Here is a 22,357-nt window from a genome sequence, read left to right as displayed (position 1 = left end):
TCCCATGAATTTAAACAAACAGCTGTATTCACAGCTGTGATCCCTCATTCTGACCTGTCTCTGTGCTTTGTGTAAATAAGTATAGTAAGCCCAAATCTGAAGAGTTCTCTCTAGTATCAAACTCCTTATCTGGTTGCCAGTATGTTGTGAGGATTAACTGGTATTAGACCGTGTTTGCAAAGAGTTCTTACAAAGAGCGAAGTCAATTAAGCTTGTTCTGGATTGGCAACAGGGACCTGATACATCGCCTCCAAGTGCTGGGCTATTGCAGAGGGTAAAGAGATCAGAGGCAGAGGCTGGTGTTGAAAGGACTTCTTAGAGCTGGTCTTTCTTGCAAAGCATAAGTGCGAAAGAGCATTATCTTTGGCTCAGAGGTCTTATAATTCCTTATCACTTGAGACAGCTTAGATACCAAGGAGTTTAAAAGGTCTCTGCAACTTTCTATTTCTTTTTGTGGCTGATGAAAGATCAACTGACTCGTAGGGCATTGGGCAGCCAGGGTTGCTGTAGGGTTGCTACAGCAACTTCATTTTTCTGTGAATAAGAAACTAACTTAGCAGGCTCTTCTGCAGCTCTCCAGTTCCTGGTGGCAAGAGTAGTGAGAGCAGCTCTTCCTCCATACAGGTATGTGACCCTGCTCCTGGACTAGATGCAGTTTCTCAGCACACAGCTGCACATTGTATTCGTTTCTTGTGAGCGTACTATTGCACTTGACTGTTTATAGCTCTAAGAAGAGCCCATTCACTAAAATTTAGAAAGAATAAATATACTGATAATCAAATTATTTCACTTGCATATGAATATCTTGATAATATTTAATATATTGCTAATATTTCACTGTACATTGCACTTAAAAATGAATGTATTCATATTTTAAATTGTAACAAGTATATATAATCATTTGTCTGTGAACCATTATCTTATAAATAAAAGTCATTATCTTATAAATAAAAACTATTATCTTATAAATAAAAGGATTATATATATTTATTATTAAAAATAAATATGAATGAAGAGAAATATCAAGTGTATGGCTGATCATAAAATGCATACGTTTTATAAATGTGTTATAAATGAACATCTGAAAATACTGTAGTAATTATTAATTATAGGAAAAGGCTTATATGTGCATTTCTGTATAGATTTAAAATTATAATTCATGTCCAGTAAAGATGCTGATGTAACATATCTTAAATTAATTTTGATATGTAAGTCTTGAGATCAACTGAATAAATATAAGATAGTCATGTAAATACTAATAACTTGTGCTATTTTAGTGACCTGATTCTCTTTAATAACTGATAAAATAACTATGATATTAAGTCAGTGATTTATTTTTTTTACTTGGCAGAAATGTCCTATTCATAAAAAATGTGTAGTCTGTAGTTGTCTAATTTTGGGGATTTTTTTTGTCCTCAAATGGTACTTCAGGAGCATTTATATAATTGGCACAACTGGTAAAATTATCAGAAATGTAGGTTTTTTTCTGTTAAATTATTATATTTTGGAACTACTTTTTGTGTAACTGATAGTTATATGCCTATTTCTGTAACATGGTTTCATTTGAAAGATTAATGCCATATCTTAGCATGAGAAAATGACATAATCTGAGAAGTTCAGGGTATCTATTAGTTGCCTGCTTCATTCACTGCTAGTGCACAGAAATCACCACTAGTACTTTTTCTACTTCTCTCTTCTTCATAGTTGTCAATGTTTCTTAATATACAATAACACTACACAAATTTTCCTCATCTCTCAAGACCTCTAGCTGCTGCCAAGGTATCTCTTGCAGCAAGGGTGATTTTGTTCTTCAGTTGGGTTGTTTTGTGTGTGTTATCTATGTTTTATACTTTCTTTGTAGTAATTAAATATCTTCTCAAGAAAAATAAGGAAAAAAAGGAAAAATTCCTTTTTTGTTATGCACACAAGAGTAGCCCATTAGCACTTAGAATAAAGAAGAGAAAAAGCATCCTTTGGTATAAGAAAATGTGTATAATAAAGTTTTTTGTATAATAAAGTAGTTCGAATAAAGCCTAGCTCACCAGATCCATAGGGAGAGGCTATAAAAGGTGAAAAACTCCGTGGCACAGTTGGTGCACATTTTCTTGAAACTGTCTCAGTGTTGCTTCCTTACCCAGGCTGGTAGGCAAGACCCACACGGTCTGTACCTCTGCTGCCAGCTGGAGGGGACAATCTGCTTTTCCGAGAGTGTTTCTATCAGCTCTGTGCTGCCGCTGCTGTAGTCTCTGAGATTTCCCCTGAGGGAGAAAGCTTAATCAGGAAGGGCTTTGGCCTGTATTAATTCTCCAGATGATTTTCTATGTCGCCCTTTCTTTTGGTAGAAAACATATGTCTTGCTGGCAGAGGCCTGGATCTCCTGGTACTATCCCAACCACCCATTCTGATTCTCCAAGTGGGGCTGGGGAACTGACCCAGCACATGGGGTTGGTTAAGTAAAGCTTTCTTCTGTTGCTGACCTGATGAAGAGCAGGTTTTTTGTGGCAGTAGGCTCACGGTTTGGCTTTAATACCTTGTGTTTGAAGCTGAACTGAAGTCCCAGGGAAGATCTTACGCACGTTGCTCAGACCAAGGACATGTCTCCAGGTCTGGAACATGTGAACTGAAAGAAAAGGGTGTCAATTATGTGATAGGTCTCCAACTCTTGAGAAGTCACTGAAAAGTTGACCTTCAACTTACCTCTTCATTAACTGGAAAAATCTCCTGTACATATGTTGTTCTTAATTATTACACAGACAAAATTATGGTGTAGCTGGTAGGCAAAAGAACTACGCAGTCATTCATCAAAGCCACTGTCATTGTGTGTTTGGGATGATTCACAATGGTGACAATTTCTCAACCAGGTATTGCACCAGTGAAGGAGTTTTGAATTACTCCCTTATTCTCTGACTTCTGAGCCAAGAAGAGTTTTGCAAGAAATGGAATATATCCAAGTAGGGACAAGATTTATTAAATTTCTCTTGACTTTCAAAAGATGCCTGCTTTCAAAATTTTTCTCCCCTAGCATCAGAGCCTCCTCTCTGTGCCCTCCTTAAGTTTCAGTGAGAAACGTCTCTAGCACTAACAGACTGACCCAGCCCTTTAGGTAGCAGATTTTTATGGCTCTTTGCTGCTTCAAACTCACCCAGAAGCCTAAGTTATTATATTACAGTTTCTATATTGGGTTTAGTTCTACGAAGTTCCTTCCTATCTACGTTCTGAGTGATTCTCACATGAACCCACAGGAGTGGAAGAATCAATGTTGGCTCTATCCCTGCCTCTCTTGTGCTTGCTTTACCTCTTGCCCCTGCTTGGATCATTTGAAAATAATTTTTAAAAGTGATTTTGAGGACTGAGAAAGGCAGCAGTTTATCCATGCCATAGTCAGTGAAGAAGAGCTCAGAATCAATATTTCTGTGGCAAAAATGAACTGAAGCAGCTGCTGGGTCTTCCATCATCCATTTTTCCTTTAAAGAACTTAGTTACAATATGACAGAGAAACTCATCACTGGCAGGAGCCAAATATATCACACTGTTTCCACTGTACTGCTGCCAAGTTGTCTTGAGCCAATGGTATTTTAGGATGTTTTCCGTGTCATCAGAACACATTGAGAATCACAAGGGACAGCACCTTATGTCCTAATACTTCACAGAGCTGGGAAAACTACAGCTGGGAGTCATTAGTGGGTAATGAAGGAGCTACGCAGCAGTTTGGAATGAGTCTTCCAAGCTCTTGTGATGGGAAATCAGGTATTAATGCATGTTTGGGAGGATCTTTTTTGAGGGAGCTGAAGACTGCTTTATAGGAGTGGTTGGGGTATGCCTCAGGGCATACACTGGAAAGCCTTGAAAGCCAGCACATCTGCAGTAGAAGTCTGTGGTGCGAGGTGGGCAAAAAAATGCTACAACACTTTTGCAATCTTTGGCCAAACTTTCCATCAAAGACAGGTGGTAAATATTTTGAAGTTTTCTCATTGCATTTTCTTCTTGCTTCGTAACTTGTTTGCATTTACTAGAATCTTGTATAGCTGTCCTGGTATTGTCATTATGGTGCACTGACAAGGGGAGGAGCTGAAAGACCTTTCTGGGGAATTTGAGTGGAGTTGTTTTAAGATTAGCCTTCTAAAAGTTAAACCTCTGACTTAAATGAGTCGTTTAGATCCTCTATAGTTAACGGAGAGACATCAGTACTTCCAAAGGGTGTGATACATCCTTGCCTAAGATAAGCATTTAAGGTAGATGGGATGAGTCTGTGGAAGTGCTCCTACCTCTCCATTGAGAGGAGAGGAAACCAATTCATCTTCCTCAGGCCACATCCCTACTTTTTACCTGGATAAAGTTATTTGCAACAAACATTTGTAGTTAACTTTCAAAAAGAAAACAATTATTGCTATGAAACTATGTCTTTCTTTTCTTTTAGATCCTTAGAGGTAGGACGTTAAAAACAAAACTGAAACAACTGAAATATCTTGATACTTCTTTTAAAGTGAGGTGACTACTCCTGCCATATACCTCTGTTCTCTCCCATGGCTTTTGGAAAATTAGGTGGTAGAAAATAGCAGTCACAGTGAGAGTATCCGAAACAAAGACAGTGAACATATCTTTTAGGAAAAAAATATTAGTTCTATATTATTATTTTTATAATGTGGGTGTTATATATTCAAGTTCTTTATAGGCAGTACTTGAAGATAGGCCATGTTCACTCCAGGGGAGGCCCTTATGCAATAGAAGTGAAGTAAATTCTTGAGGCTGGTCTGGGTGGATAGGTCATTGTGCTACTTATGTATTATGTGATGAGGTGATGCACAGAAGATTTTCTTATCCGTAGGAAATCAAACTGCCTTTCATGAATACAGATTTTCACTCCTTATAAAGGAACACTGCCTAGTATCTCCAATACATGCAGAGGGACAGAAGTCTCATCCAGTTGTTGGCATATTGCACATTTTCTTCTGTAGATGATTCATATTCCTCTTTCTCCTCCTCAGTAGAACTAAGTGCATATGAGTGAACATGAGTGTGTTGAATCAGAAAGAGCTTATTTGGGGACAGGAGCCCCATGTCCTTATTTTTTATGGGTTTTTTTGAATGCTTTAAATCTTTCACTACTGACCAAGGTACAACCTTCTTGTGGGAATTAATAACTGTGGAGAAGCCAGAGAAGACCACTGAGTGGTGGCAACAGGATTTTGGGTAGGGAGTGTGGAAGCCACCTAAGATGATGCTGATAGAATAAGCCTGATAAACAATAAATCTGTGCTTCTACTTGCCATAGAAAGGAGGTAAACATAATTCCTCACACCTTTATTTCAAAATAGGAACAGCACTCAAAAGATTATCGAAAATCATGTTTTGAATGCTGAGAACACTAACCTCATCTTCTGCCCCAGGGCTTGGCACTTAACCTAACAACTAGAAGAGGTTGTTTTGTTTTGTTTTGTTTTGTTTTGTTTTGTTTTGTTTTGCTTTGTTTTGTTTTGTTTTTAAAGGTTAGTGTCCTCTGAAAAATTCAGGGAGTGCAAAAGTACAGAAAGGGGTTTCCTGGAGTTTTCTAATCTACTTGCTAACCTCAGCCACATCTCCACATCTGACAAGGGACTAATGTTAAGATTAATTTTTACAAGTTTCATAATAGGCAGGTGAAGAAAAACCCTGAGAGTGCCACGACTGTGGAAACACAAGAATATAAAATCATGCTGTGCTGTGCTGTACTGTACATCAGAGAATTCCCACAGGAATGTGGGAAAGTTTATGTGGGCATCCTCAAAATTCAAATTATATGTACCATAAAGGTATGTCATCCCCTGATGGAAGGGATCTTAACATAAAAAAAAGGGGAGGGCATTGAGTGTTTAGGAATCTCAGGGCATATAGAAAGATGATAACTCTTCTCATTTGTTCCCTCTGTGTTTAGAAAGCAGCCCAAAGAAAGTGATTTCCGAAAGGCCCCTCTATGAGATGTCTAGAAAAGCCAGGAATCACACTCATCTCTTCAGCATTTTCTTGTCAGTAGTATGATTATTCCAGGAACTGTGGGTGAGCTTCATTTGGAGTTAAAAACTGCATCTGTCTTTTTCTGCTTCCTGTGCTTTTCCGTGTCTTCATCAAGCCTGTGAGTGTCATTTACACTATTTCTGTTTCTCGACAGTTTCTCCTTGTGGGGTAGTTTGTCTGTTGTTGCACCGCTGGGGACTCCAATGAAGTACATAATTTTTTGCTTTTTCTGATATCGCTCTGTATTTTCTCCCCTATAACCTCTGAACCCTGATATGAAGCCAGAGAACATAGAAGGACCATTAAGTACTTATGGTTTGGTTCCATTTGTTTTTAAGGAACAGAAATGACTGATATTCAAAAGTGCACAACTTCTTTCTTAGTTTCAAATCCTTTTAGCTGGTTTCTGCGGTTGAACCTCTCAGTCCTCATTTCACTGCCAAGCACTGCCTGCTAGAAGAGATTTAGCTTATACAGGATGATAATAGGATATCATAGGTCATAAAATTAGCTGATACAACTCAGCATGTATATGTTGAAAACTGAGCTTCATTACACCTGCTTTAGTACCTTTAGGATTCCAACAAAAAGACAGCAGTAGATATTTTCCTCCCTTACAAATGATGCACGCTGAATCCCATACAATGCAAACAGAGAAAATGAGCATGGTAGGGAACATCTCCATGGGCAGGTGTGAATAACTGAAATGACTTTCTCTTAGAAGAGAAAAATCAGCAGTGAAGAAGGCAGTGCAGCCTGGGAGGAAAGCTGGATCCAGAACAAGAGCATCCTCAGGAAAGCATCATACAAAGAGATGTCCAATAGAAATAATTAATGACAATATTCATAAAAGTAATGCATGGGAACCATAGTGTGGAGGACTGCTTGTTTCAGCAGTTAAACTCCACTCTTTACAGGAAAGCAAATGTACTGCTTTTTTCAAGGATGTGAAACTGGAGTTAGTCAGGGCCACCAACTTTCCCCGGCAGCAAGCCTTGTACAAAGATTGTCCTACAGGTGGCTTTCAAAGGGCCAGCCTCACTTTCACTCTTGCTTTCACTGCGAGGAGACAAAACCTCAAGTTCATTAATCTTCATCCACCTTCGATTTACGTAGCAGAAGTAGATTAGAAGAAGGGAGCTTCTTCCACAAAAGCTTAACTTTCCAATAGGGCAATATCAAAACCAGAACAGTAATCAGTCAAAACACATAGCAAATGCTAAACATGTGGATCACAAACTATTCAGTGCTATACCCTGAAAGTCTGGACCTGAGAATCTATTTTTAGGAATATTTTCTCTCTTACAATTAAATAAGCCAAATATAAATCACTTCCTCTTGCTGCTGCCAGAAGAATCTTTTAAAATAATCCATTCATTCAATTGACCTGGGATGAGGAGGTATTGAAAAAATATTTGTGCAAAAGCTTGCCAAACTGATTATTGTTAATTATTAGTAGACTGTGCTGGGGTCACACTTTGGTCTACACAGAGGTTAGGGTAAAAATAACTGACTTTTAGATAGATTAAGAAAAAGAAGTTTCTAGGATGAAGTTCATTGAACTTGCAGTAAAAGAGGAAGAGCTTTAGCACTTTGTGAGGAAATGTTGTAATCCAACCTGTGAAAAAAAATCCCTTTAAAAAATATTCTGATATTTCCTGATTTTTATTACTTGAAAATATACTATCATGATGATTAAGCTGCAAAGGTGTTTAGCCTGTATTGTGACAGAGAACGGCTGCAATAGTAAGGCTTTATTTATACAGCAGAGCATGCTATATAGCAAAGAATATTTGAAAATATTTTGTATCTTAAAGAAGCTGTCAGGAACTGGTTAGTCATAACTTGCTAATACAAGCAGTTTTAAAGCAAATGGATATTAGAGAAGTGACCAGGAACTGGCACTTCTCTAATGGTAAGTTACCCTCTAAGGGTAAGTAAGTTACCCTTTCGTCTCCTTGACCTTTGACTCGCTTGGATCAAAATTCGAGGAAGATTGCAGCTGCTAAGTATATTACCACGAGATGTAGGTAGTGGCTTTTAGTCAGACTGTAAAAATAACACTCCCCCTCCACCCCCCCCAGCACCAATACAACTTAACTTTTTCTTTTGACAAAAAGATAAACAGGGAACTGACGTCTCTTGGAATATATAAACACTCCCTCGGAGTTTAGAGGCTATGTGCTTGGTGGGGAGATTTAGCCGCTTATCTTCTCGTAACTTGATGCAAGTCATGTGTTAAGTACTTGTACGTTCAGCTGAAAAGTCAGTTGCCCTTATTCAAGGTGAGTCATATGATACAACATTTAAAATCAGAGGGTTTTCCTCAGAAATACTTTTAAAATCAGTTGGTGGAAAGCTCTTGCAAATATTTATTAGTAGTATAAAATAAAATGTCAGGATTTTGCAAAGGTGTTTGCAAGAAACAGTGAGATTTTACATGTATTAGAGAAATGCTTCATTACTATGTTAGCAATGGTATTTTATGTTCAGTATTGCTGGCTTTCCCAATTGCATTCTGTCTTTTGATATTTAACATTCTTGAAACTACAATTCTGGAGTCATGTGAATTTATAAGAAATGCATCTTTTTAAAGTGATATTTGTAACATTTACTATTGCAGATAAAAAACTCGAAGTAATTTCAAAGTATGTCAAAGATTTAAAAAAAAAAAAAAAGGCAGAAATAACCTCTTCCCTGCAAATGTATCTCTTAAAAATTTCAGGATTTTTAATCTCACCATCTGACCTTGGAGAAACTGGAATTATGTTTAAAGAAACACCATGTTTTTGGCTTGAAACTCTTAATAGGAATTTTGAAAACCCATTTTAATTTTCACTATACACACTGCTTCTTCCCCATGTAGCTGCTCTCATTTGGGGCAGTAAATCTGATTCTCTGTCAGAATTGAAGTAATGCCATGTCAAACAATGTTTGAAAATTACTATTAGAGCTGGAGAAATAATTAAGAAAATACAGATAATATTATTTGATATTTATAAGGCCTTGCTTTAAACTAACATGTACAGAAGTATAAGTTAAGTAGGGAAGAAAAAATTTAATAACATTTTACATCTTTCCTCCTATAAATTGTCTTTTAAGAGACTCGAATGGATCATTTCCATTGTCAATATTCTATTAAGGACATTTGAAACAATATGAAAAAGTACATACCGAACACTTTAGAATGGGGTGAATATTCTTATTAATCCTGTAGTCCAATCTAAGTTTAATTGATACTATAGTCTCATAGGCAATATATAATTTTGTTATGGTACTTTCTATTCTGCTTAAGGTAAATTATTTTTGCTTGAATATGAATTCCCAGACACAACTGCATTCTTATTGGAAATTTCTACTTTAATCTTCATATTTTACATTCAGTTGTGACAGATGAGAATAGCTTGTTGACTTCTATGTGAAATTGAGTGTTATGTTGTGAGTGCTCTTCATTGCAGTTGTGTAATGGATAATTTGACTTGCATAAATTGAGATATGTCTAGACTGCTATTGCATTGTGTTTGGTGGGAGAAGGGTGAATATTTTACAATTTGCAAAAGCTTGGAATAGACAGAAGTTATTAGCAGCCAGTTGCTTTCTAGCTGTTTATTGCTAATGCTTATGAGAGATACCTGCTCTGCCTAACACAAAAAAAAATCCATTGGAACAGCTTGTAGAAACTTAGATGGAAATGTATTTCGGTGGAAAGTGTATATCTGTTGAATTTTAAAAGCTTCAGTATGTAAGCCAAGAAAAAAAGTCTGACAATGTCTAAAAGCCCTCTTTAAACGTTTATGGAAGAGATAATTACCATTTTTAATTATAAAATGTGTATTTCCACACTTTTTAAAAAAATCTACTAGAATAAATAGCATTTGGGAAAAAAAATCAACCTGAAAGATGTACTTTTCAGAATTTTATGTCATTGAGAATTTCTGCTTCTCCTTAGATGTGTTACAATGTGTAACAGCAGTCAGATTTTTAAATCCCCGCATCACTTATCCAATGAGTTGCACAGCAGTATTACAGTTCTACTTTTGCCAGACTACAGATCCTGAGCTGAACATACCTACAAAGATAAGAGAGTTGGTCCTAGTGACTTTCACTTAAAAGTTCTTCAGGTCTAATGAATTTCTAACTTAAATTTGCTTTGAAGTTTGCCATTAGCCACGTTATGCATCCATTCACTATATCAAAGAGCCTTTAATAACTTGGTGTTTTTATAATTCAGTCACGTTGTCTTTCAGTTTATCTTTGTGAGAAGTGCAACAGGTTGCATGAAAAGTTTGGGAAAATAGATTTTTTTCCTTGATGTTACCTGTTTGATGAGTTTCTATTGCTGTTGTGTACAAAGGCAGTAGAGAGGAAAGCAACTAAGTAAACCTGTGGTTCAAATAAGGTGCACCTCCTCCAGCAGAAAAGCCAAGTTTACAGCTGTAAAGATATTCTTCTCAGACCCTAGCCAAAGTAAAAAAATTTAGACAAATCTGGTTTCTTTCCTGGTCCCTTGTGTGTGCAGGTAAAGCAATCAAAGGGTAAAGTTTTGATGTGGGAAACACAAGGAATCACCTGGTGACAGGTAGATGGACTGGCTGGCTTTTATAGGAAGGGTATTTTTATGAGATTGCAAGTAGTCTTTTGGACATTCTACTTGCAAGTATCCAAGAAGAAATTATTAAAATACCAAATTATCTCAAACGTACAGAAATAGTCATTGTTAATGTCAAGAGACCCATAAACCACTCCTAGTGCAAGAGCAGGGAAAATGTGGGTTTCCAATGCAAATAAAAGGAGCAGTCTGGGCTCAGGTACAGACATGATATAATTGTGAGTTTGGTAGGACGTGGGAGGACACATCATTAGCCTGCTGACCATGGTACCTTATGTCAGTGCATGCTGTATGTGTCTTTTTTTTTTAATAAAAGGACCTCATAACTCTGTTTATGAAAATAAAAGTCATGCTACTCCTACACCTGCTTTGTTATTTAGAAATCCATGAAGATTTTTTAACCCTTTAATCCTCAGGAGTAAACTGGGAATTCAGGTTGAGTTGTTCTTCCACTCCATCTTTCTATTTTCCTTTGCTCTCTGTGTTTGGCCTTGAATGCGTAATTAACTCTGCAACTGATACCTGCTTTAAAATTGATTTAGAGATGATCACAACATGTTAACAAACAGAAATTGGTAAGAATAAAAAGGATATGGACAATGACATCTAAAATAGAAAACAGCAGACTCTGTGTTAGCTGGAGGCCTAAAGCAAATAACAACCATGCAAATTCTGTGGATGTGATTAACTCCTGAGAAAGAATAAATTGCAAATTAGGCAGCTCTTTGTCTTAGTTATTCATAAACAGTAACAAGCAGGAAAAACTATCACTGGGAGCTTATGGTTTACCATATCTCTCAGCACTGGTATAGTTCTGATTTTCTTTACACTTTCACTAGGGGCCAGATCTTAAGATATGTTAGCACATATTACCAGCAACTGTTGTTTTCCAATGAGTAATTGCAGACATATTTTTTTTTTCTGTGACTGAATGGTCTTGAAATATAAGGTGTTACATCTTTCAAAGATGAAAATCTAGACTTGCTTTAAGATGTCTGCCTTTCTGTAAGGCAATTGGGATTGATGAAACTAGGTGATGGTGAGAATGCAGCTCTGAAAGTAAAATTCAGTCATGCCTTTGTCAAGAAGTTGCTGAAACAAAGTTTTATCCCTTCAGTAGCAGACTGTGGACTGACAGAGATCTGGAAAGACAGGCTTCTTGTAGGTGCCTCCATTAGAGGCTGCCATTCCCACCAAGGTGCTGAGGGACCTTGAGGACTTCCTTACCAGCATAATGCAGAACTAGCCTGGGTAGCTCACAGTAGGTTGACTAGTGTGAGCTAAAACTCCTGGGTTTGCCTGAAGTGGGAGCCATGGGCATTGCAGGCTGTGATAAAAGCAGAGGGCTATAGCCTCCTCCTTTGGAACAGAGAGATTTTAGAGAAGGTGCTTCCCTCAGGGAGAGTGTCTGCTGAATAATAATTATGTCAGTTTGCCCTAATGCAATAGAGCCAAAACCAAAACAAAACAGAAGACTAATGAAAAAAGTACACGCTTTCGCTTTTTTTTTTTTTTTTTGGCACTGGTTGCCACTGGCTGGCTGGTTTTGACATGTTATCTTCGTACCTGCTTCACGTCATGCACTTTGTACTTTGAGCTTTGGAATGTCATTTTTGTTCATTCTTTCCTTATGTTAGCAGCTTCTCTCAGGAAGATCAGTGCGTCTATTGGGACCAAGAAGTGAGAAAAAACCATCAAGCCTTACAGCAAGGATACTTTTACATTGTCTGTCTGCACCCTGACGAAGGAGAGGAATGGGCTGTAATAGAAACTGTGGGCTCCTCACTGGGGCCGTCATCGGTGCTGTGCTGGCTATCTTTGGAGGAATTCTGATACCGGTTGGAGATAATCTTATAGGCAAAGCAATAAAAAAGGTACACGTTTTTTCTTTTTTTTTTTCAATCTATGTATTTTGTGGTTATTGAATAGTCATTATTTCTAAATCTTGTGTTCTGTTTCTGCTTTTTTCCTTTTTTTTTTCTTTATTAAACCTAGTTTTGGTAATATATGCAATCCAAACTTCACTGGTAGTAGATGCTGCAGCAATATTTTTTTAATATATTAATTATATTGTCATGTTTACTTGCTTGCTGTCTTTCATGCTTCACATGAGAAGCCAAAATATTGTTTTCAAGATGTGTTTTCAGTAATGCAATTTAGAAGTAAGCATTTTTTATTTTTATTATGTTTGTTTCTAGTTTCTTTATTTTTTCCCCATGATGATCCACTTACTTATTTTTCTGCATTTTTTTTCTTATTTTGGTACTCACTCCATGCACTTATGTCGTGGTTTAACCCCAGCTGGCAACTAAGCCCCACGCAGCCGCTCGCTCACTCCCCCGCAGTGGGATGGGGGAGAGAATCAGAAGGGTAAAAGTGAGAAAACTCGGGGGTTCAGATAGAGACAGTTTAATAGGGAAAGCAAAAGCCACGCACACAAGCAAAGCAAAGCAAGGAATTCATTCACTCCTTCCCATGGGCAGGCAGGTGTTCAGCCATCTCCAGGAAAGCAGGGCTCCATCACGCCTAACGGTGACTTGGGAAGACAAACGCCATCACTCTGAACGTCCCCCACGTCATACCCCGTTTCTACCCTTTCTAATACATTCCAATTAATCTGAGAGAAAACTGACCCCCCCTCCCCCTTCCTTCCTCTTCCCCAGCTTTATATACTGAGCATGACGCCATATGGTATGGAATAGCCCTTTGGCCAGTTGGAGTCAGCTGTCCCAGCCGTGTCCCCTCCCAACTCCCTGTGCCCCTGGCAGAGCATGGGAAGCTGAGAAGCCCTTGATTTAGTATAAGCACTGCTTAGCAACTAAAACATCCCTGTGTTATCAACACTGTTTTCAGCACAAATCCAAAACATAGCCCCATACTAGCTACTATAAAGAAAATTAACTCTATCCCAGCCAAAACCGGCACAACTTATATTTACGTATTGCAAATAATCTAAACAAATTTCTGATGCAGAATCTAATCCTACACTTACATGCATTCAGCTCACATTCTGTGACTATATGATCTAAGCCAATGTGCTCCACAAGACTACAGGATCAGATCATATACATCTCCTTGATTCAAGGAGTGTGAAGAGTAATTGGAGTGTTGTAAACCTGGCAGACACCATTTTTTTTTTCTGTTTTTTTAGATTATTTTATTTCTTTAAAATCTAGTTTTGTCTTTAAAGAAAAATGGAAAGTTAATTTGTTAAATCTTCGGTGAAAAGAGTGTATAACTGAAGGTCTAAATCATGGAGTAATCTGGAGTGAAAGAACATGGAAAACCTGGGGTGTCCACCATGGAGACATGGCTTCTCCTTGGGGTCACTGCAGCCAAGGTGGGCTCTCCTACAGTTAAAAAGCTATAAATCTTAATGTTGTGATGCTTATTCCTCCTAATGATCTGCTGTGGCGCTGAAGACTGTGGAGATCTTGGAGATACTTATTCAAAGGCCCTCCTGGAAGACTGCCCTTATCTCAACAGCCATTGAAGTCAATTGAGGAGGTGGATATTTGAACTGTCAGGAAATGTTAAGCTGTCTGTTGAGGCTCTGCCTAGATTCTACCATCACATTTTTAAAAAATTGAAAAACATGGCTTCTGCATAACATTTTAGTTTTGTCAGGAAACTCAGTGAAAACCTAACTGTAGAGGAATTTTTGAATTTTTATTGTATTTTTCATGAAATTTTCAAATTTATAGAGAATAAAAAAATAATTCTCACTAGATAATGTCTCACCCGCCTTGCAACATTTTACAAAAAAGTCATACTCTCTATATTTGCAAATAATTTTAATTGATTGATGAATTGATGAAATGGCAGGTTTTCTAGAAAGCACATAGTTTTAAAAATATGTACGTTCTTACATTATTTACTTTGAGTTAATCCAGAGTGTTGTCTTATGTCATAAAGTATTTTCAAAGCAAATTGCACATATTAGCAATGTTATGTGTTCATCTGTTTACTTATAATAATGAACCAGTTATACAGCATGGTTTGCAAATGTCTACATATGAAATTATACCTGCATGAATTCTTAGTGATAAAATATTAGACAGAGTAATTTTTTCCTCAACCTCTTTATAATTTTCTGCATTGTGATCATGTTTCAGATGCTTGTACCTATTTCAAGGCAGCTTGTTTGATATATATATATAAAAAGGGAAATTTGTACCAGTATTCATATAAAATATAAAAGCGTAAATTTGTAGAGGGTTTATTTATTTAAGTAAACAGATACTTTTTTCCTAAGCACAAGTCATACTAGATTATTTTTTTGCTATTTATCATGCTGACTATTTAGTGAGACCATGAGACTCTCAGACAATTCCTTTTCAGAAAAGATATGCCAAGGTGCAACAGCTGAAATATGTCATCAGTTCAGCAGATGCTGAAGAGGGACTTGAATCTAACTAATTCTGATTTAGCTGTGTTGATGAAAGGGCTAGTAACAAAAACAAATATTTGTCATTCACTGCAGTTATATTTAAGATAAATATAGAGCTGACTACAAAGAAAACAGGTCTGCTGAGCAGAGCATACTGAAAATACATTTTTTTCTGAAATCTTTCACCTTTGGAAATGTCATTTTTTTAAGGAAATGTTTGGTAGAAACAGATCAGTTTCAATGATAATTTTATTTTTAATTTCTCAAGAATAGAGACTCTAGGACAGAAAAAAGCCTAAAGAGTGGATGGCCTATCCAGGAGTGGATGGCCTCAGATATGGCCTATAAGCATTTATATTTCCATTTGGACTCATATGAGGCAAAGCCTGAACTTGGGTCCTCACTGGATGAAAACAAATGTCAAAATGACATATTTTTAATAAAAGGGGAAAACTGTTTCAGATATCACCATTACAAACAAAATCATGTCTTAAATTCTGCACAGTCCAAAGCTTGAAAAAAGACCCCTAGCTGTTCCTCTGCTTATCCTATGTCAGAGTAAATCCTAGTTCTTTGCACAAGTTGACAGCAACATAGCAAGACCAAATCTATATTTCTAGGGGAAATGAATTTTGCTGGATTAGAGAAACAAATGTTGAATACATTTTTTTTCTCCTGAATGAATAGTTTTAGGACACTTCATATTATAACAAGTCAAATTGTCATAAATTAATTTGTTATCAAGATTTAGTCAAATCACATTATCATCAATTTACTCTCAAGCAAGTCCAGTTGAGCTTCTTAACATCTCCCAATAAATAGGGACAACTTTACTTTCAAAAATCAATGCAATCAATAGTTCTTATCGTTCTTGTTCTGCTAGCAGCAGAAGCCTGAGCATGCTTCCCTTAAGCACACCTTTGCAGCTTACCAAACCCTACCAGCCTCATTTCTTCTTTATTGCAGTCATTGAGAGATTAGCCTGAGTAAACACTGCAGGACATATTTTGCTGGAAGGCAGTATACTGTTATTGCAGCAAAGAGAAAGCATCTGCAAGCATATAGACAATCTTAGGTGCCCTTAGAAATTTGACAGAGACTCTCAGGGTATATAGGCTGTTATCTGCTAGCAGGCAGGTGCTGTTCTCCACCCATTAACAGTCCATGGGTGCACAACCCAAACAAAGTCCATGTAACATGTAACACCAAGATGTCACCTCTTCGTGTGTTCCAGTTTATTAACATACATCCGTGCTTCAACACAAAACACATTGCTATCTTCTCTAACCCCAGACTGCTCTATCTGTCTCTCAGATCTTTTGGGGATAAGCTGTTTCTACTCCTGTGTCCAGCAGGTTTAAAGAATTTCAACATTACATACATTTTCTGAAGCTTTTTAGAGGCTCTGTAAAGAAACTGTCACTTGAAGAGCACACTTAGAATGACACCACCAGCAGCATCTTGGCAGGGATCCACTGAACAAGATTAGTACAAAGCTATTTCAGCTCTGATACTATTCAGGGAAAGGAGACTTCCCCCTTAAAAGGTGCCTTTGCTTTCAGTACCAACGGGCAAAAACCCTAGTTTCCCCAAACACTGGATCTATGCAGAGGGGAGAGATGCCTTTCCATGAAGGCCTTAGGGGTTTAGAAAACTGTCCTTGGTAAGTTAGGAGCAAAACATGAAAGTTTCGGAGTTCTTTACAAAAAATATTTTGTTTGAGACTATCAAAATGTACCTTTTTAACTGACTCCACACATTTCAGTTGCACGTCATCATGTCTATTGTCATTATTATTAGACATTATCATGTCTAACATTAAAAAAAATCATAAGGAAAGGTGTAAGTTGTGATTCAAAACAACAAATAAGAAAGCTTGCATCTGATATTGTTGAAAGGAGATATTTTGACATGGTTCAATTACTGCTTTTTGCCTTTCCCTCCCTTAAAACAATATTATTTATTTAGGCAAAATTCCCATCATTTCAGTTATGATAAAACTTTTTTTTTTTTCAGGTGATCAGCTTTTTTTTCCAGCTAGGTCTAACCACTCAAACCCATTGGTAACGGATTCATTTGCCAGAAAAATCATTATTACCACTTCTCTAAGAGCTTTTGCTTTCTACCTGAGCGTGTGAGTTCAGGAGGTTATCAGAAGCCACATAATGTTACTTAATATATTTAATTCCTGATGAATTGATAATACAGACTGGTGTATGATTTGCTACAATACCTCAGTGGTGCACTCTCTCTGTAGAGTCCTCAGGGTTAGTCTCTGCTATTTTTAGAAATAAAGCTATCTAGGCATCTGTCTCTCTATGTATCTGTTATCTATGATTGGCCAGATTTTATCTCCTCAGCTACTGGAGGCATAGGAAACACTTCTAATTTAAAATTGTGTTTGTGATATTCATATGCCACTTCTTTATCTAAACTAATGAAGCTAAAGCAACAGCTGGCTCTCAGCACAACATATGTGATCTAATCACATATATGCCAGCATTATCAATGATAAACTTGATTGGCTTCCATAATTTTTTATGATCAAGGACTGAAAAAGGACTAAAAGTTTTGATTCAACAAAGCCTGAATAGAAAGGCAAATAATAAGTTAATAATCATCACTTAAAAAGTAATAAATGGCTATTCGTACTTTCAGCTGCGAAATGGAAGAAGATTATTTGCTTTCCTGGAACTTAACTTAGTCAGTTCTATGGAATTGTATTGTTTGTTTCCTCCAGCTTACATATGCAACCCAACACATACAATACATAGAGATAAACTAGTAACAATTTTGTTACAGCCTAAAGTATTCATGGCATCTCTCAGTTCCCAGAAAATGGCGTCTTTTGTCCATCTGGACAGATCCTTTGTCAAGACAGCAACTTTGTCTGACATTTTTTATTTCTTCATCAGAAATCATGATGGCTGAATTTAGCGTAAAGCAACAAAGTACAGCAAGCTTCTATTGCTGACTGCTCAGCATTTCTTGAATTTATGTATTGCCAGTTGACCCACCACAAGTGGGGGAAAAATTGTGTCAGAAATAAAAGGGGTTAAAGTTCCCATTGATTTCACTCAGTCTTGCACAGTTAGGTCAATAGATGAACTTGGCTGTGTAGCAATTACATACTGTATAGCTACTTTTGCTAACAATAGTTAACTATTGCATAAGATATTAGAGCTGATGGAGGTTGACTGGGGAGTTAGGAAGTGTTTCATATTATCAATTGCAAATTAGTAGTTTCCCAAATTACCCTACCTTTCATAATATTACAAAACATGGCAGTGTTACCAGGGGAATACACAAGTGACCAGCCACAGAGAGGGTTAATATTTAGGGCTGGCCTCACTAGTGATCAGACAGCCAAAACCCAAGGGCTTGCTGGTGTGAGGATATTAGTTTTATTAAATGAAGACATGAATAAAGACAGAGCTTTAGATTTTCTTCCACTTTAACCCACCATTTGCACTCACGAAGTATGTGACAGAGAATCATACACACCTCCTTTGTGGGAGAAATGTTATTAACAATAATAGCTAAATGCCACCAAAAATAACAGTCTTGCTCCCTTCCTCCCCCACCCTCTTTTGTCCTGCTGCTTCCCTTGTTTTAACACTGGTTCTCATCTGATCCTTCCCCCTACCCACACCACTGAGCCAAGTGGCTCACTGGTAGAAAGGTAACCCAGAAAAAAAAAAAAAAAAAAATAACCTCCCTCCAGTCTGGCAGGCAGAAACAGCTCCCTGAGGAATGAGAGCCGGCACAAAGGAAGGGGGAGGCACGTGGACCAAGTACGGGCGGCTGCGGGAGCTGGCTTGCCCCGTTGGCTGCAGCACCGCCAGGTCAGATCAGCTGTCCCCTTGAGGCATCCCCCAAGAGCGTCCACGGTGGCATCTGCACAGAGGAAATGGTGGGCTGCAAATCCACACAGTAACTCGTTGTGACCTGGCTGTCCCATGTACTCAGATCCCAGGACCTCTTCGTACAATGCCCAAAGTAATATTTCTCTGTTGGCATTTCCTAAGGGTATAATATGGACATAGTAGCTGTTCTTGCATGAAAAATAACCTCTTTGTTATTTGTTTGCAAATTTGTTCTAGATTGATAAGTAAGTACATAGCACAGTAAAGTGCAGTAAGGGGTGGTACAGAAAGTACATGAAAAGGCTCGTCACATAGCCTACAGTCTCAGTTTACATGGAAAGTTGTCCTGGTTGTACTAAAAAGCCGGTATAAAGACCTGCATACTCTTAGCTTTCCCTGCAATAGCAGAGAGAGGATTAGAGGCAAAGATCCACCCTTTGGAAAAAATAAGATCATTTAAATGGAAAAGCTGTGAGGAAGCATGTTCCTTATATTCTTCCAAGTCAACACAAAGTCATAAGATGTGATCATTTCAGAATAAACATTTTTCAAAGTGCCCAAAATGTCTAAAGCTAGACGCAAGCTGGGGACTATTTCTGTGCCTCTCAAGGATGGGAGGAGAGGTCCTACAGCTCAGGCACTCCGAGCAAACTCTCCAGTGGCAGGGGAGTTTGCATATCATTCTGTGCTATTATAACCCCTAGCAAAGGGTTATAAGGGGAGGGAGGAATGGATGGAGGGGAAAACTTAAAGCTTTTAAGAAGCAAGTAACACTGCTTTAAAATCTATCGACGCAAGGTGGAAACTTCTCTATTTATTTCTGTGCTTGTGTGCTGTTGACTTCTAGAGAGAATAATTTGTCCTCTTGACCCTATAGCTGCCAGGAATCCTTAATCGTTTCCCTATACCAGTTACACAGAGGCAGGAGGTCAAATCCCGGCATCTGTCCCCATCCCAGGATCCTGTTGAGTACGGATCACAGACAGACTCTGAGCAGACCGAGCTGCGCATTTCTTTATATAGCCTGCTTCTCCCAGATCCTTTGAGCAATTCTCTGTGGAAGCTGAAAAGGTGATTTCCAAATCATAAGTGTTTCTCTCTTCACCAAGGAGATGGTCTGTCCCACACTGGATCACAGCTTTGACAGAGTCTTTGGCCTCCTGAGGTTTGCAAAACAAGGCTGAAGAGAATTTTCGTTGTCAGGTCTGAGTGTTGAGGGTTATCAAACTGATAACACATTTGCTGTGGCAAGGTTTCCTTCACCTCTCACCCAAATGCACATAAGTTATAGCAGATATTCAGACAGCAAGCCCAGTGCTTTACAACACCAGCAAGGCATTTGCAACTCCACCACACAGGCTTTCCACAGACAAAGCCCTGCCTGTGTTACGAGTTCTCCAAGACATGGCATTCGTTTCTAACTGCAGTGGTTCTTAATTAGTAGTACCCTTTTTTTTTGATGGTGCTTGCTAAGCACACTCTAGAGGCAGAAAATTAAGGTAGAAAGAAAATCTAGCAACTTGTAATTTAAAATGTCTTTTCTTGCTATCTGGAAGGATTCCAGCCTTTTGCTTCCTGGGACTCTGTGAGCTGTGCAAATTAACTAATTAATATTGCACAACTCTAATAAAAAAGCATTTTATATGTTGGAGCCAGGCAGCCTAGATTTTTCTTCTTATTGAAAAAGAATTTTCTACATTTTTACCGCCAAGGGGAAAAACATTATCCCAGGATTTTGTGAAAATCATATAGAAAGAGGCCTGATGTAGACCAGGCAGAGCAGGCATTCCCCTGACAATACAGGAAACGTACTTTCAAACTCTCCTTCTCACTGTACAGTGCCAAGGTCTGAATAGGCATTTACCATATAATAGCTGAGTGCCAGAGACATAAAGCTGTTCGTTACTCTAGAGGGGTTCCTGATGCCCTGTCTTGTCTTATATCCATATTTTTCCCTCATTCTCTGTACCCAGGAAACCTTCCTAACAAAATGTTATCAAAACTGGAGAGATTTCTTAGAAAGTCTCAGTTTTGGTGACAAGAATTTTCTGACAAGAAAAGCAGTCCTGCAAGAACACTATTTGCCGTCTTTGTGTGCAGTATTACTTAGTGCCTGTGTAATGCTGAGAGATAACGCTCGTTTCCTCCCCTGGGCTATTTGCAAATGTATGAAAAGTAGTTTATGGATTCTAAAAACTGTGGGGTATCATTCAGTCATTCAAATATTTTCTTTTTACAAATAATCAGTAAATTTGGCAAGTATTTGGGAACTAAGGCAGTGCTGGACCACAGCAGTAGGAAAGTTTTGCTACTGGCTACAGTAGCAATTATATCAGCTTTGTGGTCACTTCCTTTAGGGGGATTCACTTTTGCTTTCACTGAGCAGGAATGTCAGGACGCCTTCAAATGTTGGTCAAAAATGTGTGGTGTACACCTCATATTGATGATAAAATACCTTTTTTTTCTGTTTGGGAATCTTCTACAATCATCTGCAGCTTGTCACTCATACTTCGTGGTTAATTTTAGCTTTGATTTTTGTCCTTTTAGGAAGCTGTCATTGCAAATGGTACCATTGCTTTTGAAAATTGGCTTGTGCCAGGAAGTTCAGTTTACAGGCAATTTTGGGTTTTCGATGTGCAAAATCCATCAGAGGTATTAGAACAAGGAGCACGTCCAAAACTTAAACAAAGAGGACCTTACACATACAGGTAAGCAAAGCGCTCTGCGTATGTGACATGCCGTACCAGAAGTTTTGCTAAACTCAGAGAAAATTCTGCTGAGTTAAAATTTGTGTTTGAAATTCCAGCATCATATTCCAGTCAGCCTTGACAAAAATGCCTAAATTGCAGCTACACACAGCAATCTCAAACACTTTCTGTATTGGGTCTCACATTGGGAAAACGCATACAGAAATTGGTAATTGGGTGTGAAGCTGTTTGCTCTTGTGAAAAACAATTGCTCATTAGCAAGGGGTTTGCCACAACAACATGCAGGCATGGTTGCATTTGTTGCTGTTCAGTTTTTGCCAACTTTTTACACAGAAGAAAATGTGCCAGATGCCCTAAAACAAAGAGCTTATCTTATCACCCATGTATCACTCATATTTATTTTAATAATGTGTTTTGTTTCTTTGTTCCTTTATGACTTATTTTTAATTTATAGCTTTTCTTTTTTCAATTTTTCCTCTGAAAAGCATTCCTTTTTCTGAATGTACTAGCTAGGGCCTAGAGGCAGCAGTCCATCCCCATTCAGGGGAGATTTTAATAATTTGCTTAATTTAAGATGTGATGTTGACATAGGAATAGTTGATGCTTCCTGAGTCATTAAGCCCAATACCCAGCTATCACTGGCACCCGTGTTATGAAATTGCTTTCCTAAAATGATAAGATATTTCTTTCTCGATGTCTTTGGGGATGTATGTTGTATTCGCAAGACGGTGTTGCATTGCAGCATCTACAGCTGACGTGCTTTGATGCCTAAAAGATTATTTATTTCTCATTG

At 37.9% G+C, this 22,357-nt stretch overlaps 1 protein-coding gene across 4 annotated transcripts in view; it reads left to right on the top strand.

Annotated features, from left to right (window-relative positions):
• Window positions 1–438: 438 nt before the first annotated feature.
• The window catches only part of CD36 (CD36 molecule (CD36 blood group)), a 36,327-nt gene continuing 14,408 nt past the window's right edge, over window positions 439–22,357 (top strand). The window contains exons 1-3 of one of the 4 annotated variants that reach the window (XM_075490821.1): window positions 439–624; window positions 12,238–12,474; window positions 21,404–21,564. In XM_075490821.1, the coding sequence (XP_075346936.1) occupies window positions 12,355–12,474; window positions 21,404–21,564 (281 nt within the window). In that variant the 5' untranslated portion in view covers window positions 439–624; window positions 12,238–12,354. Of the gene's footprint in view, window positions 625–8,130; window positions 8,277–12,237; window positions 12,475–21,403; window positions 21,565–22,357 lie in introns of those variants that run through there. The other 3 variants (XM_075490829.1, XM_075490815.1, XM_075490839.1) reach the window with 3 other exon arrangements.

Source organism: Mycteria americana, chromosome 1 (assembly GCF_035582795.1).
Source record: "Mycteria americana isolate JAX WOST 10 ecotype Jacksonville Zoo and Gardens chromosome 1, USCA_MyAme_1.0, whole genome shotgun sequence".
NCBI lineage: Eukaryota > Metazoa > Chordata > Aves > Ciconiiformes > Ciconiidae > Mycteria > Mycteria americana.
The sequence above is the reverse complement of the archived record's forward strand: the minus strand, read 5'-3'. Positions and strand labels throughout refer to the sequence as shown.